Source organism: Drosophila grimshawi, unplaced genomic scaffold (assembly GCF_018153295.1).
Source record: "Drosophila grimshawi isolate 15287-2541.00 unplaced genomic scaffold, ASM1815329v1 contig_44, whole genome shotgun sequence".
In the NCBI taxonomy this organism is placed as follows: Eukaryota; Metazoa; Arthropoda; class Insecta; order Diptera; family Drosophilidae; genus Drosophila; species Drosophila grimshawi.
In genome coordinates this window covers 21,649,153-21,676,449 of record NW_025063240.1, presented here as the reverse complement: position 1 = coordinate 21,676,449, position 27,297 = coordinate 21,649,153, and the positions used below count along the sequence as shown (strand labels likewise).

Sequence of the window (27,297 nt, the reverse complement as noted above, 5' to 3'; positions counted from 1 at the left end):
GCTTTTATGGTCGAGTAGTATTAAGTTTTTAGTTGATTTGATTTAAATTAATTTAATGAGTTGATTAATTTGAAAATTTATTCTTTTTACTTTTTTCTCCTAAAAAATTTGGCCATTTTTCTTGGAAGCGCTAAAAAGTGGTCAGTTTTGAAAAATCAAGAAATATATATTTTTGGGTAATACAGATGAAGTGCAAATACATTTATATATATATATATATATAAATACATATAAGAATTAAGAGTAAAGGGGGTTTTAAAAACCATAAACTTAATTAAGTTTTTGCCTAAATTAAGGAAGACTACTTGACTGTCTGCTTAAGGGAAGTAATGGCAAAGTAAGAAACGATTCAAAACAAATTCAAAATTAGTCCAATATATGTTAAATGTTTTGGAATTTTTATAGGTTATTTTTTGGATTTCCTATATATTAACTTATGTCAATTGCATCGGGTGTGTTTTAAAGTTTTTGAATTATGTGAGTTTGAAATAATTTGTTGACTGTGCTATTTTTTCCATTTTTATATTTATAGTTTGTTTTTCTTTTTAATTTTTATGTTGCGTTATCTTCTTTAATGTTTTTTTTTTAACATATGTTTTAATTTGCTTCGTCTTCCCCTTATAACCTCTTTATACTCTACTATTTGCTATACTGCTGCTTTTGATTATTCATCGTGTTGCTTATTCTTCTTCTCCAAATCCTTCTCCTTCTTATTTATGCTATGTATTTTTTGCGTAAATCTATTTAACAATATTCCTCTTTGCTCTCGTCTTTAATATGTGTGTCTTTGTGTTTCTTTTTTTTATTTTCAATTAGTATTTAACAATAATATGTTGCCTTTGCATTTTCATATCGCTAGTTAAAATTAGTTTTGGTTATTTTTTTTTTTTATGTTTTTTTTTTCTTTTTTTGTTTTTCAGCGCCCTGCACAGTTTGACTCTCTTGTGCGCTGTTCTCTCGCTTGTCGTCAGCCTCCACAGCCGTTGCCTCGTCCAGACTTATTCCTCCCCCAGCAGGACAAGATCATCGGCGACGACATCGCTGACGTGCAGATAGATTATCCAGTACATCAGATTGAAGCAGACAAAGCACACGGGAAACACAATGCGCGAGTATTTGTCAATATCCGAGGGTGTTATGCCCAGCAGCTTGTTAATATCCTGCGAGAATAACTCAAAATTAATAATCGGCTTCTTTTTTGGGTAGATCTCAGTATCTATGTATCTTTTGGGAAGTGTACATATCTTATCTCATCAAATGGGATGCTTTACATTTACCTTTTTTACTTTGCCCGGATGCATAAGGTGTGCGGGCACTGCTGCCTCTGGATCGCCGCCAGCAACTGGCGGACCGCCACCACCACCACCGACACCGGGTGGACCACCTGGGCCACCGCCTGGTGCTGGTCCTGGTCCATGGGACTGGGGTCCGCCACGGCCGCCATTTACCGTATTCTCCAGGGTCCCACCTTTGGAGTGTGCCTTGGGGTCGTGGACCTTGAATCTCACCTCCTGGAACAAGGGTCCCACTATCGAGCAACCGCGCGTACCAACGTTTTGTTGGATATTTGAAAAGCCGATTGGGCGGTTACTCACTGTTTGTTTGGGCGCATGCGGATGACCATGGCTGTGGGCATGATGACCATGCCCATGTCCATGCTCAGGACCGGGTCCGCCTCCGACATTCGGATTCGGATTGGCCTGCTGCTGCACACCATCGAGCTGTTGCTTTTTCTGCTCAGCTATCTTTTGGATCGCCATAAATCTTTGTTTTCGCATTTGAATTCGTTTTGCCATATAGCCGACGGTGGCGTATTCTACGATTGGCGATATGATATTGGATATTGGATACAGTTTTCGAATTGAATTGAATTGAATTGATTTGGATTGAATTGAATTGAATTGAATTGAATTGTTTGGTCAGTTCATATTTGTTTGAATGCAATTTTGATTGATAATGGATTCCAAATCGGACGGTTTGGTTTGGTTTGGCGGTACGGAGGGAGGATTGATGCGGATGCATAAAATTTTGAATCAGGTCGCGTTCCACATGAGGTTTTAAGATGATTTGTTGTTGTTGTTGTAGTTGTTGTTGATTGTTGAATATTAGGTGGTTGTTGTTATTGTTGTTGTTGTAGTTGTTGTTGGTTGTTGGTTGTTGTTGTTGTAGTCAATAGTTGAATGGTTGCACAGTTTTTGTAATTTTGAAGTACGGAACGGTATGGAACGGTATGGGGGGAAAATGGAGCGATTTTTGGAACATATTAATTTTCATGGCATTCATTTGTAAATGTACGTACACATATACACATATATTTGTATACATATATATAATAATAATATTTATGCAAATATATATGATATATACATAAGTAGAAAGAAAAGATTTTGTGATATATGCAAATTTTGATACTATACATATAGTAATTGTATGTATGTGTATGATTTGTTGTGGGAATATTAAATCAAAACTGGAAACCAGGTTTGGGATAAAAGTACTACAGGTAATAAGTCAGAATACTGCAGTCGGATAAGTTCGCCGACTTGGAGGATACACTGTACCATGATTAAGAGTATATATTTCAACTTATTTTAATTTGTAATATTTTCATCAAATTTGTATAGTTGATCAATAATACGGCAGGGTATATTACATCATATCAATGGGAAATCTTTATAATTTGATCGAAAATCGATTTGTATCGATTTATTTAATATCGATTTGCGATCGAATTGTTTATATATACGAATTGTTTATATATACGAAGGAACAGACAGACAGACATGGCATAATCGACTCGGCTTTTGATGCTGATCAAGGATATATATATACTTTATGTGGTCGGAAATACACAATTTAATTTTTGCCATTTTTAATTGGTTCAGAGTAGAAACGTAAGTGCAAAGTGACAGAAAGTATGTATTTATTTTTTGCTAGGAGTAAAGAATTCTAATTCAGGATACAGGGTATAAATAATCAACGTCACTTGTGTGTGTGTTTGTTGTTGTTGTTGTTTGTTTGTTGGTTGGTTGGTTGTATAGTTGATTGTTAAATAAAAATTGAATAAATTCATATTCTGTTCGTTAGCAAAGCAACGAAAAAATGTGAAAAGCAAGTGTACTGTGTGTGTGTGGTTGGTGTAAGATAGATAGATAGAGAGAGGTAAATACAGACACGAGAGAGATAGAGATAGAGAGAGAGAGAGAGAGAGAGAGAGAGCAATAAAGGTGTAACGGCTAAATGATTGTGTGAGTGTGTGCGTGTGTGTGTGTGTGACTGCATACAAGTGCCTGTGTGGGTGTGTGTGTTTGTGTTAGTGTGTGTATTTTTGTGTGTGTGCGTGTGTGAGTGAGTGCTTGTCAGTATCTGTCTGTCTGCTGGCTGTTGTTATTTTTTTTTGTGAAACGAGTGAACGAACAAAAAAAAAAACGTTAATTTGTAAGCCAAATGGTTTATGTAAAATTTTTTTTTTATATATTCCGCAGTTGAGACCATCATTCAAGGAAAATGTTGATGTGCGTGCCTTAAATGCAAATTCATTGAACAGTCGCCTGGTGTAGGGGACACACATATTTCCAGCTTTTCGTTTCGCCTCGATTTGAATATATATAATATATATATATATTTATATGTATGTTTGTTGATATGTATTTATCCTTAAGCAGGTGTATGTATATATATAATTGGGTCGCGACTTTGCTTAACATGCACAGAAGAGATCGAATACAAGTGGCATAAACAGGATCCTAAGATACAAGACTCATCGTACTGATTGTTGAGGGGTAGTTGTTAGGGGGGCGGGGGGTGAGTAAATAGTTTCATAGAACGAGTAACAAACGAGTTTACGTTTACTTACCCCATCGTCTCTGAGAAGCGTTGTTGCTGTAAATGCATAGAATAAAACGGAAAGAGACCAATCTATCATATCTTACCTAACCTCAAGCTCACGTTGGAAAAACATTTGGAATTTGTCATGTCTGCGGCACACATTGAAATGACGCAGACTTAACAAACCAAATGCTGTGCATTTTGATATGATTTTTAGTTGAGGTTTGAACGCTGTCCAGACTGAAATATCTTCATCTATGGAATGCTGGTACTTCGCCTTCTTCTTGGGACTCTATTTACAGTGTATTGTCTTTTTCTTCATTCTTTTTTTTATCTATATATATATTATTCAATTCAATCGCGACTCAAGCCAGGTGTGACGCAAGGCATGCTGGTATCATTTTTTTTAATGCGCTCGGTTTTTTTTTTTTTTTTTTGCTCGTAGCCCTGGGCTGGAGATTTGAGGATCGTTGTGTTTGTTTTTTTCCAGATTTGATTTTCGATTTTTTATGATGATAGTATAATAAAGTAGCTTTAGTTTTCGTAGGCTTGCGTTTTGAGTGGAAGCTGGGCGTATATTAATATCTGGGTACCATTACAGGTTGAAAAATGTGTTCGCTCATGTGCATTTTTGCTATGCATTTATCATGATTCAAGAATTCTTTGGATTTGCGTATATTCTTTTGTTTCATTTTTGTTTTTGGTTTGGTTTTGTTTTGTTTTGTTTTTGTGGGGTGCTTGGAACACAATGTCAACCTGAGGCGGCTACATAGTAAATACGAGATTACGAGTAAAGCTAAAAGTCTAAAATAATTTGTAGCAAATACTTTTTGTTTTGGTTTTTGATTTTTGGCAGAAGCATGCTTTCATTGTTTTCAAGTATTCTAAAAAGCTCTGCATGTGTATTATCTAACAGTATTCAGTGCACTATCTGTTTGTGTGTGTATGTGTGTGTGTGGGTGGTTGTAGGTGTCTGTGTGTGTGTGTGGGTGTATGTGTGCAAAACTTTTCGCTTGGAAATTTTGTGCCCTTACAAAGGGAAGGCAGCGCGCGTATCTATGAATTTGCATACATTTTCTTTAGATGATAGTTGCATTGTTTCTTTGTATAGAAAAATTAACAATAACATACAAATACGAAAAAAGAGATTTTTTTTAGATTTTTTTTTTTTTTTTTTGCATTGTTGTTGACCTGAGTTGAGAGTTTTATATTGTAGGTAAAGTGTGAGTTGTTGCTTAAGATGTTAGGATTTTAAGAGAGAAAGTTAAAGTTAGAGCATTGAACTGGACTGTAGTATAATTGTTTGAAATATATTTTGCTTCAATTTTGAATAATATACATGGAATACTTTGAATGATCGGAAAATATATTTCAAACTTATAAATACATAGTATATAGTAAATATATATTTATTTACTGAATTGTAAGTATGTATTCTTACAATTTCAGCTACTTCCAGAATTTGATGAATTTGTTGAAATTGAATAGAGTTGGGAAAAGTAATTGAGCAATATAAACACTACTCAAAAAATCGTGTTTTCCAACTTCAAGTAAATGATATCTAATTGAAGTTTCTTTTTGGTTTGCTGTAAAAATAAAAGACTGTTGGAGGAAAGTGTATTTGTCTCTGTGATAATAGCTGCAAAACGCTAAGCGAAGAACAGTGGCAAGAGTGTGTTGTTGAAAGATTGTTGAAGATTGGCATTTTTTGGCTGGTACTCGAGTGCCTTTGGCGCCAAAAAAATGTGTGGAAATGAAATTAAATTAATGAAATACAGTACGTAATAAAGCAACACACATAAAATTCAGGGCATGTGTGTGTTAGTAGATGCTTGTGTAGTGCTGTGTGAAGAGTTATGGAATTATTTTGTATTCGCTACTTGATTGGTTTGGTTTATGGTGTTGGTAATTTTTTTTTTTTTTTTTTTTTGGGTGTTGGTATTATTTTGTTTGATTGGTATTTGGTATATGTTTTCGCTAGATTTTGTTTACCCAGTAGACTGGCAAAGACCATAACGAAGCATGTTCCCAGATAGACGTCAATCGATTTGACGTATGAAATCTTTGGCAGCGCTGCATTTGTTGACGACATCAATGTGGTCATTGTCAACACGGTTGTCACACCGAGCGCCACACGCGCCGGCGTTGCATTGCGATTGAGCCAAAATGATACCCATGATATAATAACGATCAGTCCAGAGGGTATGTAGATTTGTATAAGATAATAGCCCATCGAGCGCACGAATTGTATTTCGCAGGCTAAACGCGAATAGTTGCCTATTTTATATTATTATTATCAATAGTATTATTATTGTTGTATATATATATATATTATAGTTAATTAAATTGTTCATTATTTTCAGATTTATGAGTACCGAGCATATATATATTTAAAGAGAGAGTTGGGAGAGAAAGAGAGAAAAAAGAGAGCAGAGTGTAATAATTTTATTAGTGTATATTTCACTTTTATTTTAAGGTTTTTGTTTTTTTTTTCGTTCTTTAAAATCAATAATTTTTTATATTGGTAAGTTTTTATCACAACAAAAATGTAAAATTTTAATAAATAAATCAAAAAGTTTTATAAAAAACGAATTAAGCAATGAGCGCATTGAACTGAGAGGTTTTTCGTCGTTAAATATTTGGAATAAAATATATGTAAATATATGTGTTCTTGGTATGCATAAGGTATATAAGAAATATATTTGTGTATATGTATTTTTACTTTCAATACGAAACGAAAGGATAAATAAAGCAATTCAATATCTGAACATTATGATCAATGGGCTCTGCAATATTTATTTCTAATAGTTATTGTCAAAGTTTTGTTAGTGCTAAGTAATATGAAATACTTAACGCTTGCTAAACTGCAAACTGGTTTCAGATTTACGATTTATTAGGTTATGTAACTAAAATAATAATGAGCGAACACCTAATGAAAGTGACCGTTTAGGACTGGAGACCAAAAAAAACTAAAATATACAAATTTTTAAATAATCGTTAGGAATGAGCAGAGAGAGAGAGAGAGAGGGAGAGACAGAGAGAGAGAGAGAGAGATAGAGAGCTAGCCTAAGGCCCAGTAGGGCTCAATTTGTTGGCCGCGACAGTTTGTTATTTAATAAATATAAGTATATATATTTTATTGTTGGTTTGAAAGGAAACTGTAATGATGAGAGCATGCTTGGGAGGGCGTCTTGTATTTTTTATATAAGTTTTATATATTTTTTTGGTATATATTTTAGATATGTTTTTGCTTGCTTCTGCTAAATTTAATAAAAAAAATATTTCTATATATTTTATTATTATAAAAGTTGAAACGTTCTAGTTTTCGATATTAGTAATGTATTGCAGATTTTTTTGTGTATTTTTCTGTAATTTTTACAATATATAAATGTGATTGTTGCTGTTGAATTTATGCTAATGAATTTTCGATAGCGGTTTTTCAATTTCGGCAAATAACTTTTAATATGTATGTGACTAGATAATAATGTATTTAGTCGTGTGGGTGTGTGTGTGTGTGTGTATGGCGATTTGAAAATATAATTAATATTAATGCCAGGCATAAGTCGAAAGAATGATTATCTAAGTACAAAAGCCATATAAAGTTAAGCATCGCTATTGTTATTTGTATTAGTGTTCAATAGTAGATATATAGGAGATATATTTGTAAGTATTTATATATATATTTTACTTCATGATTTTTGTTGACACAATTGTCACGTAATTCAAATTTAGTAATTATTTTTGATTGTTTTTATTTGAAATACTTTTTGATTGACTTTAATTGCTATAGTTGATTCGCTTGGCACTGCCAATTATTTAATTTTGTTTATGAACTAATGATTAAATCATAATAGATCGAAATCAACGCCAACTGAATGTTAAATGATTTAAGTGAGTATAAATGAATTACTAAATGAATAAAAAGTTCAACTAGCTTAACATGCATTATATTCTTGCGCTTATTGATTGATATATGTTTTTTTTTTCATAAATACAAGTACAAGTCACTAAATGGCACCCATGTTTATAGATTATTTCATTTCCTATCGATTGGCCAAGAATGCTTTTGTTTTATATTTTATCTTTTACCCTTGCAGATGGATTTGAATACAGGCTTCAATGTTCTATTTTAACTCGATTCACTTTATAGTTATCACTCTGAAACTTGGGAGGAATGCTTAGTTATACTTTAGGTATTAGACAAATATGACAATAGTTAGGAATAATTGAAACAATCGAACTGAGATCCGAGTTTTTTCTATGAATTTTATATTGATAACCATAAAGATCTCTGTATGGTCTATCCTATCTGTAAGGGCTTTCGGCATGCCGAAGATACTTTTTTTTCATGTAATTTATATATAAATTTGAGCGTTTGTTAAATCGAAAGAAAGCAAAATAGTATTATGCTTAAGTACATGCATTTGTCTTAGTTTTGCTGCCATTTTTAGTTGTAGCCTCGGCAAAATTTGCACTAGAGTCGGCCCAATGTATATTTCTGTCGTTCTAGTTAGGATGAAGAGGTACGAGTGCTTTGTAAACATGTTTGGGCTTGTAAATAATGATAAATGTTAAGGTTAAGCAAATAAACGAACTGAGGATGAAAGAATAAAACCGTTATACATATCGATAGGTAAACTCTATGGATATGTATAACATGTGTATAAGAATAGGTACAAAGTCGTCATCATCATTCATCAGCACTATTTGTACATACATACATCATGTGTATGTATGTATATATATGTATATGTAGTATGTAGGTAGTAAAGGTAAATATAAATAAGTATAAGTATGTATAAAGTTAAAAGTAAAGTTTGAAAAAAATCGGTAACCGTCTACAGGTACCTGTGGTAAGACTGATCTCCATGGCTCTTTGACGATGACCCAAGACCTTAAATTGGGGCAGCGATACCTCACTCGAGACACCAACCGAGTTAGGGCCTTCATTCCATTTATAGCGTATGTCACGCATCGTGTATCCGACTATATATGTGTTTTTGTATATTAGTTGTTGTTTGCATTTATATATCATTGTTGTTTCAAATTTATACAGTTTTTATTTAAGTGATATTCATTTTGGTTTTTGGTTTTTTTTGTTTTTTTTTTTTTGGTTTTTTGATTATAGTGTTGTTGTTCGGCGCAGTTCATTGTGGTTGTCGTTGTTGTTGTTGTTGTTCATTTGACGAAAAATATGCACAAAACAAAAAATACATTTCGTGAGACTATTAATGATTGGCAAAAAATTAATTTCTTAGTAAAATTTATCAAATTTTTTTTTTAGTTACATATTTGTTTTATATAAATTTAGCATTTTCTTGTTTTATTTCTTTCTTACGTTAATTAATAGTCTCATTCAGAACTTGTTGCTTGAAGTGTTGTTAAATATATTTTTTGATTTACATTATTATAGATAGATATAGATGTTTGCTCATATATTACAATTTTATACAAAGGGGGTTGGATTTATAATATAGGTATGTATATAAAGAGCATTTCAACTAGACTTAAAGCTACTGTTTGTTCTTATTGGCAGTAGTTTCATTTATTATTTTTGTATACAATAATTTGACTTAAGCACTTAAGATGGCAGAAATGGGTGCTCTTGTGTTTTCTGTATTTCTTTTTACATATACATATGGTATGTATATTTAATTTATATTTTTAGTATATATCTTGTTGTTGTTTGTGGTTGGTTACACATGTTTATAGCCTACCCAAGCAAATGCGCTAAGAATGGACGGCAACTGGAAGTGGTATCGTATTATAATTGAAAAGGAAAATGTTAGAAATAAGAAGAGAGATTACGAATACTCGCAACGCCTAGCAACACTGGCTAACACACACACACAAGCTGGACTACAACTGCTGCGTACTGGCTAAAACAGTTAGTTAACCGTTAACCGATAAATTTGATAAAATGGATTAAATGATCAATCAAAATGAATTAGGCACAACAGAGGTTAGTTAGTAGAGGACACTCGAAACACAATATATATATATATATATTAGTATGCATGTATTTAGTTAGTTAGTAGAACACAAGGTTACAGTTAGCACTCGATATAGGTGAAACACAAAACTAAACAAAATGTGCATGTTGTTTGAGTATGTTTAATATATATATATATATAAATATGTATATATATATATATATATATATATATTTATGCGCTAAGAACCCTTTTTCTTATTAAAAAGGAAATGAAAACTGAAGAAATTGATTACGAAATATATGAACGAAAACGAGAGAAAACGAATAAGTGTGTTGATAAAAATGTTTGTCACAACAAAGAAGATGTTTTTACTCTTTTTTTTTTTTTGTTTGGTATGAATTTGTAATGTAGTATGGAGGGTACCTGTGGTTAGGTTTATTTCGGTCGCCCTCTGCCTGTGTCCCAAAACTCGGAACTGCGGTAGTTCGACCTCACTGCTCATGCCAACACTACTCAGTCCATCTCTCCAGAAATATCGGATATCTCGCATCGTGTAACCGACTGTATGTCGTTTTGTTGTTGTTGTTGTTGTTGGTTGTAGTTGATTGTTGTAGTTGGTTAATTTGTTGCAAAAAGGGGGCGGTAGGTAATTAATTATTGTAATTGTTGTTGTTTGTTTGTTTGTTTGATTGTTGTTGTTTGCGGTTTTGTTGTTGTTGTTGTGGTGGTTGTTTTTTTTGGTATCAAAGTATTTCTTAAGTATCTGCTTGTTGTTTACAAGTATCTTAAAATTAGACTTTAAATGTTAATTCATAAAACTAAAGTGGCCGATCTTTGTGGCGTGTCTTGACATTTAATAATTTTCATATCTAGTTTTGTTTTTTTTTTTATGTATTTACATTTGGGTTTGCTTTATTGTGTGGCCTTTGGGTTAAAAGCGTGCTGTTGGATTTAATTATTAAAGGATTCGTCTTTTCATAATGTACATTTCAATTAGTTTAAGAGATACTAAGATTAAGCACATTTAGTTGAGTTTAAGTCGATCGATCATAATCAGGAGCCTTCTGCGGTTGCTGTAAATGAGAAGGCGACCGAAAAACCAACCAATCTTATGATTTCTATTTTGGTTTTTTTTTTTTTTTTTTTTTTTTTGATTTTTGTTTGCTATGAATTTTGTTAGGGGCACATGGATGAAACATGAGAGTATAAGAGTTGAACGGTATAATGGTATTCTGCAGGATAAATTGTCGAAAAAACCTTTCTGGTATGTAAATATATATTTAAACTGACTTGGCGTCTGTGCAAAATGGCCAAAATAAGAACTAGGGAACTAGGAAACTAGGTACGCAGTAAAATTCTGTCCAACTAATGGTATATACATATATGTTTCCTAAGAAATAAAAAGTTTGAAGATCTACTGAAACGAAACCTCAAATTTAAGATCCCTCTAGCTGAGATAATTTGGTTAAATATACATTGCCATTTAGTACTTCATCATTTAGCCCTTCTGCGATATTGATTGTCCGTTCAATAGATTACTTAATAGTTACTAGTTTTAATTAGGTGTGTGTACTCTCGGTTAAGTTAACTTACAATTTGCTTGTTTTGCGCTTTTCAACATTGTTTTTCGTTTTCAATTTTCTGCCCACACTGAACAAACAGCGCGTGGCCTTAAGCTTAGTGGCCAAAATTTGGTGCGGATGCAATTAGCTATGGTCTTAATACATATTTAAGATGATGACTAGGCTATTACTTGGCTAGACAGGGGTAAAAAGAACGTGTAGTTGGCAATTGAGCATTCGCCAACACTAAGCACATCGGCACTTTACTTTGGCCACTTGGGTTCGATTTATTGGTTAAGTGCTTCATATTCTGAATGAGTTCATTTCTTATCGTTAAATATCGAAATATATATAAGTACAAATACAATTTCAGTTTTCATTTCAAAATATATATTCTTTTTTTCTAATTTTTTGTTTGCCTTTTTTAATTATAGATGACTTTTTGAATGGAGAATAGTAAGAATTTTTCTTAGTACTTACAGCTTTCGATTTCGATGTGACACAGTTGCCGATCCATTGGGAAATACTGCAGATTCATGGGACACGATGCGGTGATAGTCAATCTGAAAGTTTTTCATATTTTTTTTTGTTTTTTTTTTTTTGGGATTGATGAGAAAGAGATTTCGATTAGTAAGCAGTTGAAAGAGTTTATGATGAACACAGCTAATGGATACAACAACTAAATAAGCAGAGGAGGAGCAAATAATTTACGACATTTAGGGTTAGGCGGGGGTGGTGGGGGGTCAAAGTTCATTTGTTCTAGTATTAGTTGAAACAGAGCGAGTTCAATTGGATATGAGAGTTAACATTCATTATTAATAATAATTAACAACATTTGTATATTGTAAGTGAGAGAGTTGTTACGAGTGGCATTTTGGTTTTGGTAGTAATAGTAGTAGATAGTGAGAGGCGAGTGGCTCTTACGCAGGATATTAATACTATGCATACTTGAGATAAGGTTAGTTAGTTTTTAGATTGATCTGTTGTCAGCACTTTGTATATACTCGTTGCTTGGTTGCGATTTTGGACAGATTCTTGTTTATAGGTAGTAGAAAATTGTATGCCCAGTAGCTGCTACAGTAGCTACTGCGACCAGTGCAACCTTTTTGCGGTGTAAAAGACACATTAGACATGCAACTGGTATCCTCAATTCATCATCTTGTTGCGTGGGGTAAGGCGGGAGGGGCGGAGGGGTTTTCTTTGCACTTGCACATTTCATAAAGATACATCCTCAGTGTTGAAATGTGCAAATAGATTTTGTAACTTTCGGAGTATTTCGCCAACTTTCTATCGCTTTCACTTCGCCAATTGAACTCACTTGATTGAAAACTCTTTTTTCATTTTGTTGAACTTTTCGTTTCATTTCGTTTTTTTTTTGTTTTTTTTTGTTTTTTTTTTTGGTTTAGTAAATTACAACATCAATTTATACACACACATCAAAAATAGTACATAGTTGCAAAAAGGGTTGAAAAATAATTTGAACAAAAAATTCTTTAAGATTGTTAGTAAATAGCTTTTGAATTATTTGCATTACTTTTCATTAGACATATTTTTTGTTTGTTATTAAGTAGATACACATACACATATAGATGGAAAAAATTTGAAAAATTGCATTTGAATTGTTTTTGCTTGGAGATAGTTGATTTTTACCTAATACTTCTTGTTATCGATCCAGAATGATGCACTCGAATGAACTCATTACTGGTTGTTGCAATGTGAAAATATGATTGTTTTCATTTTACAAAAAAGGTGTCAGGTACCCAAATATTTTTTATGAATTCTGATCCAACCGATAGTGTTTCTACACCAGGTCGTTTTCTATACGCTAAACGAGGATCGGTCCAAAATTGACGAAAGTAAAAATCCAATGTAAAGTCCTATAACGGGTGTTATACGAATATTTTGCGAATATTCGAATACGTTTTCGATATCGATTTATAGATGGGAGCAAAAAGAGATGTTTGTTTCTTATTAGTAAAACTTTATAGCACTTTGAATAAAGAAAGTATTATTATTTGTAAAAAATATAAGCATAAACGTTTCTTATATATTTGTTTAAATGAAAGTTTAAGAAAGTCTTAGAATTGTAGAAATCAAGGAAATTTTCGCACAGATTGAAATATATTATTATCACATTATTTTGATTAACATAAAACAACAAATGCGTTGTACAATACACACAAAGAAAACTTGTTGTGATTAGAAACCGAAGCTTGAAATTTGTTTATAAACATCGTGCAACAATTTGTAAACAAAATTAATAATCTCTGGGCTAAGGGGGAATTTTCTTCTTGATTGTTTTTATTTATTATTATTATATTTTTTTCGGGAGGTTTAAAACACATTTAAATTTTGTGGCATGCAAAAATATAAAATTCCCTGTAGTTTTTGGGAGCGATTTATTTTTTAAATTAAAAAATTATAACTGAATAAACCGAAAAGTAAACATAAATAAAGAGTAAAAATTTTTAATGGTAAATAAGCCTTTATATACAGTAAGCAGTTTGAAAAACCTCTCACAAATATTTGATTTGCTGTGATGTGAAGTAGTTTTAGAGATTTTCTGTTTTACTTGAGAAAAGACATAGTATTTGGTAGTAATATAAAAGTTTTGTTTTACTAACGGCGCTAAGGCGAGAACGACTGTAATTAGTTTTTCATTTGTACAGAAATAGAGAGAGATACAGAGAGAGAGAGAGAGACAGAGAAAGAGATAGTTCTTAACTAGCTTGGCTTGGCTCTTTGTTGTCCTGCTGCTGCGGCTGTTTTTGGCAGTGCCTTTTTAAAGCTAAAGCGCACTAAAGCGTACTACGAAAAGGAAGCGGATAGGGAATAGGGTTATTTTATATATATAGTACAGTTCAGACCCTTTGAGCAGGCTGAGTTAATATGGTATACGAGATATGTGTGTATATGTAGCTGTGTGTATTCCAAGTGTGCGTATGTGTGTTGCTATTTGGATTGGATGTTTGATTGACACACACAATTCGTAGTTTGTGGCTGTGGTGAATCGGGTTAAAGAAACGTACAAATTAAAAGTGAACAATGCAAGTGTTATTCTTTACTTCTGAGTACTTTTGCGTACCTTTTATTAAGCATTTTGTCTAAAGTAATTAATAATGAAAATTGCCCGTTGCACTCGTGACATACTTGATGCAATTCTCAATTGGCTTTTTGATAGATTTGATAGGTTAGATGGTTTACAATCTAAGTTGAAAACTCAACTAGCAGATTTGGTTTCCACTCGGTACAGGCACGCCAAAAACAAAACTTTCAATTGTATAGAGAAAATGCAAAATGCGCAAATTAAAAAGTCTTAAGGTCTCTCCATATATGAAATAATAAAATACAGATATTTATGGCACGAATTACATAAATATACAGCGAACCTCGAACGCGAGTCGACCTAAAAAAGAGTTTGCGAGGTTGAGTTTATTTACTTTTCTTCCATACCATTTACACAATTTACATAGCTGTAGGCAGATTTGTATCTGTGTTTTGTATATGTAAATGTATCCGTTGCTGTATCTATATCTGTACCTGAAGCTGCATTTAGTATTGATTTGATTGTTACGTCACGTTTTTTAATCATTACTGGGGTTGTTTGTTTCAGCTTTGTATCTGACAGATACCATTTAATTTTCAATTTTCATTATTTGTAGTTGTTCAAGTAATTTTTAAATTTAAACTTATCAAAATTTAAAAAAAGAAACAAATAAATATGCTATGTTTATGCATGAGAGAAACCATAAAATTGTCGGCTGTTTTTTTTTATTGCAGCTTGTTGTTGCATTCGGGTCTTGTTTTGATGTTTTGGTCTATCGTGTTGTTCGTGTACATGTTTCTGTTATGTTTAATCACGTTTGCATCGCATAAATTGATTGCTGTTGACTTAATGCCAGAAGCAGGCCAAAACAAAAATAAAAATATAAATAGAAAATGGTGCACGTGTCAATCCGATCAGCATTTTGTGCTCTACAGTAACTGTAGTAGTAATATTAGTAGTAGTAGTGTGCAGTAGTAGTGTGTCCGCGTTGTATATGTACAAAAAACAGTGAGTTATCCTTGGGTGCTTGCAGTACTGTGTAGCTGATTTTTTATGGTAGTACCTTACGTGTTAGTTTTTTATTACTTGGGTGGGGGCCAAATCGAATGATGTTGTCAAGTGACCTGATGTAGGTGAGAATGAGTTGAAATTGTTGCTAAAAATTGAGCCAATTCGAATTGAATAAAAACTATAAAATTGTCTATATGCAGGTCTGAGTAAAGCTTCAATGAAGATTGCATATTTTTGTAGATAACATTTTTAATTCCAATTGTGTTTGTGTCTTGTGAAGTAAAATTTATCGAATAAGAAATGAGATGTTTTACGAATCCTAATTGTCTCGTTTTAATTTCGAATTTAGTAAAAATTTAATAAGCGAAAAAATATGAATAATTGAATTAATTTCTGTTGCTCTTTGAGACCTGTCGAAATGATTAAAATAAACACAGAAGTAACTTGTACACTTATATACTTCTTGCTATATATATATATATGTATATCACATATGACATTGAGCTTTAATATATTGTACGAGTATGCTATACGAGTATATTGCGTACATGATGTTAATCATATTCATATCCATATTCATAGTCATTCATATTGTTAACAAAAACGCATGCGCGCAGCCGTTGTCGACAGGACTGCTGTGATTATCTTTTGCCCTTGGCCATAATAAAGTACGAATAGTTGGTGATTAATGAAAATTTCAAATTTAATAATGCAAGTGTTCTTTGGTTGGAAGTGGTGAATGTGATCCGATTGGATGTTGAAACAAATGAGCTTCGTAGTTGCAATGAAAATTTCAGCGCGAAATGTGAGGCAAAATAAATTAAATATACACAACGAAAATAAGTAAGAGTGTTCTAATCGAGAGAGCTCGACCCTGAACCCGACTCTTAAATAGATAGTAGGCTTGCTGGTCAATACGCATTGATTTACAAAGTCAGCGTTTCTTAAGCGATTCTAATGAAATTGAATTACAGTTGCCGAATTAAATAAAATTGTGTGTATTGGAAGTAATTTTCAAAACTGGAGCAGTTAAAGATAATTTAGAATAATATATTTTTGAATAAAGTACAAAACGAAAGATTCTTAAGTTAATTATATATTTTGAATAGCCTTTGTGCTTTTAAGCATGAGCAGCGAGAAGATTTAATTTTTTGAGCGTTTAACAATGAAAATTGATTTAATACAAGTTTCAGCTATTTTTGTTAATTGTAAAAGATAATATTAAAACATTTTCGACTTGCAATAATATTTACCAATTATATAACACACCAAAACCATAAATTGTGACATGTTTTATATGTTTTGACTGTACTTTATTGTGGCTCAATGGCAAATTTGACATTTGGCATCGCAAAACAATTATGAACACAACATTTATTTGGTAAAATTTTGTAGAATATAAATGTTTAAATATAAGTAGATTATGTTTATATATATTTGGATAATGGGGTATATATGCATTGAACATTTTCGCAATTTGCTTGATAATGTTCCAAAACTGAATATTATGATTCAACCAAAAAATATATATAATTAGGTGAATTGTGTGAAATTAAGAATGAACTAGAATATTGACACAAAAATGTGTGGGTTAAGCAAGATTATAGGCAAGAGTAGAGACGGAGAGAGAGAGAGAGAGAGAGAGAGAGAGTGAGAGAGAGCGAGAGAGAGAGAGAGAGAGATGGAGAGTTTGGTAGATAGTTGGCGGGTAGAGAATTGGTAGAGAGATAAATTAAGAAGAAGACATATGATTTTTTGTTGATTTGTTAACTTTTCATTTATTCAAAATAAAAAACAAAAAAGTTTATTTTCTCTTTTTTTTTTTTTGGTAAAAATGTTTTATAGTTGGTATATGTACCATGAGAACTTCCGAAACCGAACTGATACTGAGGACATACATTGTGACGCCGACCTCCACAGGGGGACCTGCAACATATAGTATACACACACACACGGTTGAGGGGATTTTTCTTTCTTTGTTTTGCATTATAATTGGTTGTTGTTGTCGTTGTTGTTTGTTGTTCTTGTTAACCGTTTCTTGTAGCTGTAGCTGTTGTTCTTGTTTGTTGTTAGTGTAAAGCCCAAAAGTTATTAACTAAAATTCACACACACACACACACACACACTCTGTGGCAACAGCGACAGAGCAGCAGACTTTTGGCTTGCACTGTCAAGTGGCGACATTCTAACATAAAGCCAGATTTTTAAATTATCTGTTGTTTGATTAATTTTCCTTGGCAAAATTAAATATACAATGTTGTGCGCGTTTTTTTCTATTTGCATTTTGTTGTTTTTCTTTCTACATATTTTCTAAAATTGTGCAAAGGGTTTGGTTGTTGTTTTTGTCTTTTTGCACGCGCCGAATGAAAACCAAATCAGTTCGAGTTTTGTATTATTGCCAAAGCTCAGCAATATATAAAAGCTATTTTATTTTTATTTCATTTTGCAGTGTATTCGAATATTGATAAATCTAGCCAAACATATGAATACTACAAATTGTTGCTTATGTAAATATTTATTTTTGATTAGTTGCTGTGATAGCGGATTTAACACACCATTTGGAAAAGCTTTTTGAATTGTTCAGATATTGGCAGCTGCAAGTTAAGAAAAATGTATCTTAAAGCTTTGCATGATTTGTGTGTGATCCTATATAAAAAGAAGAAGAAGACGAAAAACAAAATCCATAAAGTGAACAGCAAGTTAGTTTTGCTTTTATTAATGTGGGTGGGGAGAGCAAAATGGGGTAAATTAATGTCATGAATTTTCTATGTCGTTGCTGGAGATTGTGTTCGTGGTGGGATTGGGATTGGCTGGAGGGGTAGTAGTAGTAGTAGTAGTAGTAGAGAGAGCTTACTTTCTGTGCTGGACCAATTACAAAATGTACTCAAATTTGTCAACGACACATACACACAGAGAAACTCATTGTTCAAAAATGTACATACGAAATAAAAGAGTGAAGTCGTTATTTATAAGGAAAAAAGCATTGCCAATCTTTATAGTTAGGTTAGTCTTACAGTTGTGGTTGACATATACTAAGAGAATTATTATATTTTATTTATTTTTTTTTTTGATAACTGGGCTTACAGGAAAATCAATGTAAGTTTTGCACAGCCTCACTTTGAAAATCGTTTTTATAGGACCTGTTTCATTATGTCTCAAACCTAAATACGAGTCAGCACTAACTTGAGCAACCTATGAAAGATTAAATTCAGCTAAGCTATATCATAACCAAAAAAAAAAGACTAGAACAAACATAACAAAAAGCCAGAAGATAGAAAACAAAAATAAAACTTCTAAAAATGTTCTACAAATTCAGTTTTATAACATAAAAAGAAGTGTATAAATAGTATATATGTGTGTTTTTTTTTATTTGTTTATTGTTTTTCTTTGGAGGCAACAAACTGAAGCATTGTGTTGTTCGAAAGATCAAAAGTAAAGTGAATATAGTAATAAGTTAAAAATATAAACTTCAACAACAGAGACAGAGAATATATGCGAGAGATACAGAGAGAGAGAGAGAGAGAGAAAGAGCGCTTAACGTTAAGAGTTGTAAGGGTACAAGAGTCATTAATATTTGTACCATTTTCACTTCTGAGAGCGAGCTGATTGATAGCACATACATGGTGACTCCGACTTCGACAGGAGGTCCTAAAAGACACGTTACAGTTGTTTGTTGGCATTGTTATTGTACAATATATAGTAGATCAAAATAATGCTACAGTCAGTTTACAAAGTATATTAGTTCAGCTAGTTTCAACTGAGAACCGTTCTACATTAAATATATATTAAGTAGTTGATGTTGTATATTTAATTGTGCCCCCAACTTGCGTTACGTTCAAGTCGCCTAGTTAGTGTGGATAACTAATCGTATTACTGAATAGATATTGCAAATACTTACCACCATAATTGGGTCTTACTCTTTTGTCGTAACTAACACTAAAGGAGTCGAGTATAGCGGATATGTTTACGTCACCCAACATGCTGCCGCCACCAGTTCTGTAAGACATATAGAAAGCACACAAAACACATATTAGAAATACAATTTTCAATCTTGGATAAATTTAAAATTCAATAAGAATATAGTAGTCGAGAAGTAGTATAACAAAGTTTGTTTGGTTTAGCTTTCAAGTTATCAAAAAGCCTTCCTATTAATATGATCTTAATAAGTTTTGTTTGATTTTGAATTTTGATTTTGAGTCGGCGAATTTAAAGTCTAAATTGAATATCAAACAACACTTATACAAAATCTAAATCATACAAGAAATTTGTTCAGCGATTATCAATTTAGTCCTTACATCTGCTGAGACAGATTGAGTCGGATTTGGCTAGCAGAGTTAGCCATATAATTTATAGGCTCAAAGCAGATGCCTTCAGACTGTTATCAACAATTTCACAACTTTATTAAGATGTCATTTTTAGCAATTTTTATGGCAACACTGTATAAAAATGGATGGAATGGCAACAGCAGTGGCTGCTGCATATATATATATATATATATATATATATATATATATATATATACAATTATATGTATATTTATATATATATATATATATATATATATATTTATATCTGTGCCTGCATATATGTATGTGTATGTGTGTGTGTTTGTGTTTGTGTGGCACATTTACGTTATTTGGTATCAAGTGCACACATCCACGCAAAGTCAAACAGTCAAATGGGGTCCCAGCCACCCTGGCCATGTACATATATTTATTTATGTGAATGCATGTATGTACTTATGTGTTTATATATGTATGTGTATAAGTATATGTTTAGGTGTGAGTATGTGTATATATTATTTATGGCGAGTCCCTGGCGCTGAAGACGCAAGCATGACTGTGTTTATTTGCGTCTATTCTGCGCTAAACTGTGCTATTAAAGCGCGTTTGTTGGCATTTTAACTGTCTCGCTTCTCGGATATACTCGTACTCGAGTCAACACACATGTGAGAGTGTGTGTGAGTGTGCTTATGAGTGTATATGCTGCTGTGCTGGTGTGTGAGTGTGTGTGCGTTGTGAGTGAAATCACAATTTAATAAAAGTTACGCCTGCAAATAAACACACACAACACGAGCCACTTTTGTGCGCGCGCGCAGTATTTGTAATTTTATTTTTACTGCTTTCGTATTTCAAAATTTGTAATTTTCTATTTGCGAGTCAATAATTATTATGGCTGAAATTGGTTTGGGCTTGGAAGACAGCTGTGAACTGTAATCAAGCTACAGTTGGCCAGGCCAACAGGCACCCTTTATCTTTCCCTCTCTCTTTATATATATCTCCCTCGCTGTCTCCCTTTCTCTCTCTCTCTCTCTCTCTCCGTCTTTCTCTTGCTGTCTCAGCCACTGGCGCTCTCTCTTCTTTTCGGCTTTTGTGTATTCGAAACGTTTGGCATTAAAGTCAAAGCTGACGAGAAAGAAAAAAAACGACAGCCTATTTATAAAAATATATATATAAATATATATATATATAAATATATGTATATACGTATGTATACAGAGCAGAGCTTCTAGCTGCTAGCTCCCTATAATTGTTGTTGTTGTTGTTATTTCTGCGCAATGACCTGACAACAGTTGATATGCGGTTTGCCTTCGCCTTTTGTGGATAATGGAAAAGTTTTGATTGCTATTTGATTTGAGTTTAAGATGCTATAAGTACGAGTATTGCTGCGTACACCGCTGCGTATGCGCGATATATTCAATGTGATTGTGCACATTACGATTTACCAACAAAATATATGAATTGTCATTGAATTGTTATCTTACGCATTGACAGCTTGGCGTACTTTACATATAATTGGGGCGTGGCCAACAACGTGGCGTATACGTTATAATATGCAAATGAGCTGTGGCTGGCAGCCAGCTGAACTAATTATGAGTACGTCACATTCTATCAAATTATGTATGCAACCAACTACAATCCATGTGCATGTGTATGAGTTTGTTGGAACTGTATGCTACTTGTTATTGAGTGCACTAGAATATATTGAAGAGGAATCCAAACATTTGCCTATTGAAATGCACAAATATGCCTGGCTGTATGTCGAGTAGAATTACTTGTGACCGATAACACTTTGAAAGGAATGTATTTCTCCATTCGTATTTTTTTTATTTGTGTATTATGCATTTATGCCACATGAAGTGCACTCTTTTTGTGGAACAAATATTAATTAATCATTCACTTTCAAAATCAAGAGCAGCGATTGCTCCAAAAAAACTTAGCTTGTTTGCTGATTTATGAATTGTTTTCTGTTTTTTTTTTTGAAAAGTGTAGAAACAAACTTCTGTACATTCTGCACAAATTGCAAAAACTTCAGTTTGGTCTTGTCATTATTAATTTATGGCGCAAAAAGCGCACACTTAGTCCATGGTGTGGTGCATGCAATAAGTGCGCTCATAAGTAGGCAACACTTTTTTCGCTGGCCAACACAAAATTGCAAAAGTGGCTGGCACAAGTTTCAAAACCAGCAGAAGTAGCAGCAGCAGCGTCAGTAACATCAACCGCATAATAAAAGTTGTAACAGCAACAGCAACAGACACAACAGCAACAACAACAATAACAAATAGTGGTCGTAAGAAAGGAATGTCATGCGCATGAGAGAGAGAGAGAGAGAGAGAGAGGGAGAAAGAGAGAGAGAGGTAGAGTAGTCCAAGCCCAAAACGTGTCGCCAAGTGTTATGCCAACACCAAGCGCCATATTAATGCGCTGGCCACAGTTTAGTTGTTGTCTTATCTGAAGCTGCTGTCCACATTGAATGTGTGAGTGTGTCAGTGTGTCAGTGTGTTGGTGTGTTTGTGTGTGGGTGTGTGGGTGTGTGTGTGTGTGTGTGCCTGTGGCAACGCCCCAACATTGGTGGCTGCGTAACTTCTGTTTGTAGCTCGGCAAATGAAAATGTAAGAAATATCTTTGTTATTGTTTGGTTGCCGCTATTGTTGCTGCGGTTGTTGCTACTCTTATTGTTGTTGTTGTTGTTGCTGTTGCTGTTGTCGTTGTCACTGTTGTTGTCGTTGAACGTTGTCGTTTTTAGTGGCACTTTGAGTGCTGGCCCATTACGTATACGCTGCGTTGGACACGCGCCATTGCATAAATTCAAGTGTTATGTTAAAACAAAGCGGAAATGCGAAAAACTGCTAGCAAAACATTATCTCGCTGCCAGTCACCAGTCGCCCACTTCCGCCCCATCGCCCCTTCCCCTCATTCCACCATTGCCTTTTACACATCTTCTGTAAATGCGGAACACCCATGTCAGACAATGGCCTTCTTTTCTAGCTGGCAAACGCCAACGCCAGCGCCAAGATAAGCACAACTTGGCAAAGGCCTTTATTTTGCGCACTAAAACGCTTTTAGCTCTCTCTATAAGTGTGTGTGTGTGTATGTGTGTGTTGGTTTGGGCGTGTGTGTGTTTGTGTGTGTTTGGGTGACTCTGGACTTTACGCATCAATTCTGTGTATTCCAGCATGTGACTAAGCGTTTTTTAATAAAGTGATAACTTGATGCCTGACGTTTCCTAAAAATAAACATATTGCGCAGCTCAAACTCGGGGACTCTAAGCTGAGGCTGAAGCTGAAACTGAAGCAGGAAAATGACCGGATAAACATGTTATGAGTTTTGACCGCGCCCATGCCAAACACAATCAACCAACACAACACACATTTACTGCCACATAAAAAGCAAGATGTTATTTTTACTTTTAATTTTATGTGTCTGTGTAGGCGTGAACATAAAATGCTTTACTTATGCTCACAACATAAACTAGCAATTTTTCTGGCTGCTTTAAACTTAGATAACTATATTTGGAATATAATAAGAAAATAAATTGAAGTACCTTAAGCAACGCTCCCAAATAAGTATTTGAAACTAGAACATTAGAAATGTGAACGCGCAAATAACTTCTGTGTCTAAATGTTGACTATATTTATACAAAATTCATATTGTTCTGATTTTGTTATTATTATTATAATTGGGATATCTACACTGCAACTTACTAGATCTATTGTGATCCCTTCTCAGCCTATAGTTCCTTCATCAACCCCAGTTCGTGCAAGTATGCTAGAATCTGTGTTCTATTTATTTGAAGCTCATCCCTAGAGTGACACATTTTGGTGGCACACTCTGCAAGGATGTGCATTGAGGATTGCTTCTCGCATTCACAAGACTTGCATAGTTCGCTACTATGAATACCAAGTTTAGTTAGATGATTTCTTAGTCTACAATGTCCTGTCAGTACTCCGGTGAGTATCCTAAACCGATTCTTTCCCATGGTTATTACTTGTTTGTTTTTGTTACAACCTTAACAGTGTTGTGCTTTGGTTTATGTTCCTTTGATGGAATCAAATTTCAGTTTCAATTGGTGTGGCTGCTAAGAGAAAGGTAAATGCATGGAAAACCTGCATTACTCTGACAAGTCCTTGACATTTTCGAAATGAACATCAACAGACAGGCATCACACAAACACAATCAAAGCAAATATTGGCGAGGATAGCAAAAAGTGTTGCTGCCCGAATTGCATTACGAGATATACATTTGAAAAAAGACAGAAAAACACGGAATACGAGAGAAGGAGCAAAAGAATTGAAGTTGCCGTGTCTGGGCTTTATTAAATATTTGAAAAGCGGACAGAAAATGGCAACGGCTGGCTGAACTACGACCCTCTACACTCAGGCCCAGGTTGAGGCTCATGCTCATGGTCTGGCTGGCTGGCTGGCTGGCTGGCTGGCTGACTGCCTGACTGGCCGGGGCCCCTTTGTGGATATTCTCAATCATACTCAAAATGTGAAGGAACAACAATTTACGCTCAATGGCACTTGAAAGCTGGCGAGGAGCTGTTGTCGCAGCTGCTTCTGCTGCTGCTGCTGCTGCTGCTGCTGCTGCTGCTGCTGCTGCCAGTGTCCTTTCTTGCTTTTTATACCCTTGCTGAGGTTATAATAATATTGCCGTTAAGGGTGTAACGTATTGAAAAATAAGCCATCTGCGATCCCATAAGTTGAAAATATCAATAGCTGAGTCGATATGGCCATTTCTTCGCTAATAAAAAAATCGCCTTGAAATTTATAATGGCGCCAAGTGTAACTTACTTAACTGTTTGGAAAATATATTTATAAAAGCCAATGTTTTAGTTTTCTTATTTTAGGGTATATGTTTTCTAAAATTCAATAGAAATATGTAATCTTCAGAGCGTTTTTCATATGTGATATAAGTCCTTATATAACTCATATAAGTCCTAACTTCGCGCGCTGAGTGACTTCCCACTGAGCTACTTGGCCTATAAGCCTGAAAACAGCTAAAATCTAAGCTTTCTGAAAACAAAAATAAAGTATAGTTTTCTGAGTGATTTTCTTAAGATTTAGTTCAATTTGCTTTGTGAGTATATTCATCCAACTAACTATATAGCGGACCGTGTTGACCAACTCAGTGTTGTTGAAACCTTGTACATATTTGTCGTTATTATTTCCTGGCATATGAGAAATAGTTTGATTGGCAGAGTATATAAGCTGTATTTTCCTGTCTGCTGGTGCAGCCTGCCACACACGCTCACACATATAAACACACTAACACTATTGTCATCTGGCCGGTGTTGCTTTGTCGCTGCCACTTTGGCATTATCTGCCATCAATAAATTCCATGTGAAGTGCGCACTTGTGTGGCAAGTGCTGCACAACGGGGCACACAACGGGACAGCAGCAGCGGCAGCAGCAACAGTAGGAGCAGCAGGAACTGCTGCCGAGACCGAGTCCGAGTCCTGACAGGAAGTTGAAGGGTCTAAAAGAGAGCAGCAGGCAGCAGGCTCGACTTTGTTTTCTTCTTTTTTTTTTTTATTTTGTGCGAACAAATTGTGTCGTTGTGTTGCTTTGGCCTTTAACCTTTCCAAGAGTGTGTGTTCGTGTGTGTGTGTGTGTGTGTGTGTGCATGGCTATCATTTCTATGTGTGTGTGTGTGTTTGTGTATTGCAAAGTTTGCGTGTATCTGTGTGTGTGTGTGTTGGGACGCCTGTGCAATGTTGCATGAAAAAGTGGCGCAAACTCAAACTTCAAATGCCGCCTGGCCCAAATAAGCAGCCAACTGTGCTAAAGTCGTGCCACTTTTGGCCACATTTCCACGACATTTGCCTTAACTTACGCCCATTTGTTGTTATTGTTGTGTGTTGTATGCTGTTGGTGTGTTGTGTGTTGTTTGTTGTTGTTGTTGTTGTTGTTGACACACGCGATCGGCTAAGCCCATAAACGTGCATTTGTACGTCTCAGTTCCAGTTAAAGGCACTTGGGGAGTTTGGGGACCTCTGTTTTTTTTTCTTTTTTTTTTTTTGATTTACTTAAATTGCCTGCTTGGCGGCTTATGCAAATGTTTGCCTCCCTTACCCACCGCACCGCTCACCCACCTCTTTCGCAAATATGCCCTAATGAGCGTTAACCCGAAAGGGAAAAGAAGAAGAAGGGAAAAAAACATTGGCAAATGCCACAATTTGTGTACATTACTTTGCCCCAGTCGCTAATCAAATATGTCGCATGCACCTTTCAAAAAACAAATAGTACCTCAACCTCCCACCCCTCCCGCCGACCTACCACCTCCCTCTATTAACTTGGCTAGTCAGTAATTACAAGCTGGAGCGCCTGGCAGTTGTCATTTTTCAGTCCGTCGCATTTTAATAGCCGGCGCATGCAAATGTGATGATGACGAGCTTAATAAATTGCCAACATTTATTTAAAAAAAAAAGCGACCAAAAGCACTCGAGCTTATTTACTGTTGACCAGGTCAAAACAAGCTGTCATTGCACCTAATTAGCCCGCAACATTTCACTTCTCCCGCCCAGCCAGCCCCGTGTTTCCATCCACATTTTGCAGGCAACCTATTTTTAAATAATCATAAATTATCATGAACTATGACTCCATTGGGGCAAGCGCACACACACACACATACACATACACACACACACACATACAAAAACTACACACTGAAGTTGTGCAATGCAGTAAAATCTCGCAACAATAAATTGATTGTTATAAAGTTTTACACTAAATTTATTGGGTAGAATGTTGATATGGATTTTACATATTATTTTGTTTAGTGAATCTCTTTTTGAGGCTGATTTTGTAAAAGGTTAAAGGGCAGCCCATTATAAAAAAGCGTATCTTTTTGAAACTCGAATCGATTTAGGCAGTTCTATGACTAAGGAAAGATTTCACTCCTCCCTAGAAGCATTTTATGAGCGTACAATGGGGTATTGATCTAGGAGACCAGAGACCAGAGTCACAAAAATGTTTTGCTTTTCAAAATCAGTTGAGTTTTGAGAAAGTTATGGCTGTGGGAGGATTGATCTGGTACCTAGAAGCACTTTTTGAAGGTACAATCTTAACAATTTCGATTGGGAATGCGTTTGAAACTTTAAATTTGATAAAAGTACAGAAAGCGAATCATAATCACAAATTTCAAAGTCGATTGAGCATTGCCAAAGTTATGAAAATTTTAAAATGTTGTCAGCTTTTTTAACAACAAACTTGAACAAGCATCAGTAAATAATAAGAACCCTCTATTTAAAAATTAATTGATTACTTATTACTTATACTTTCTCTGATTGTGATTGTTAATTTGAACAGAGTCAAGATTTAGAACAAAGATAAGTTCAATCAAATATAAATGATGTGTTATAAAATTATAGAAAAATGACGATTGGCGATTGATCAGAGTCAGTATGTAGAGCACTCAATCAATCGATCAATCAGATGAAGTAGGTCAACTATTACTTACGCGGATTGCACTGTGGCGCTCCTTCTGGGGTCCGTCTCCTGTACGATTAGCGCCATGTTGATGGCCAGCCAAATAGTTAACAGGGGTGTTCGGGTGCGGGGCGTCAGTTTTATTAATTTGTCCATTGCTGAATCACTCATGGTGGTGCAATTTGTTGTGTTGTGTTTTGTTGT

The 27,297-nt window shown here is 34.4% G+C and overlaps 1 protein-coding gene across 1 annotated transcript; it reads right to left on the bottom strand.

The window, feature by feature from the left end:
- Window positions 1-555: 555 nt before the first annotated feature.
- On the bottom strand, window positions 556-27,297 carry LOC6558460 (gamma-aminobutyric acid receptor subunit beta). Its single transcript, XM_032741689.2, is given in 10 exon segments — window positions 556-1,160; window positions 1,278-1,508; window positions 1,596-1,816; window positions 5,821-6,105; window positions 8,677-8,814; window positions 11,807-11,889; window positions 12,977-13,203; window positions 18,964-19,031; window positions 19,282-19,379; window positions 27,125-27,297. Coding segments are annotated over 10 exon segments (1,653 nt in total). The 5' UTR covers window positions 27,265-27,297; the 3' UTR covers window positions 556-998.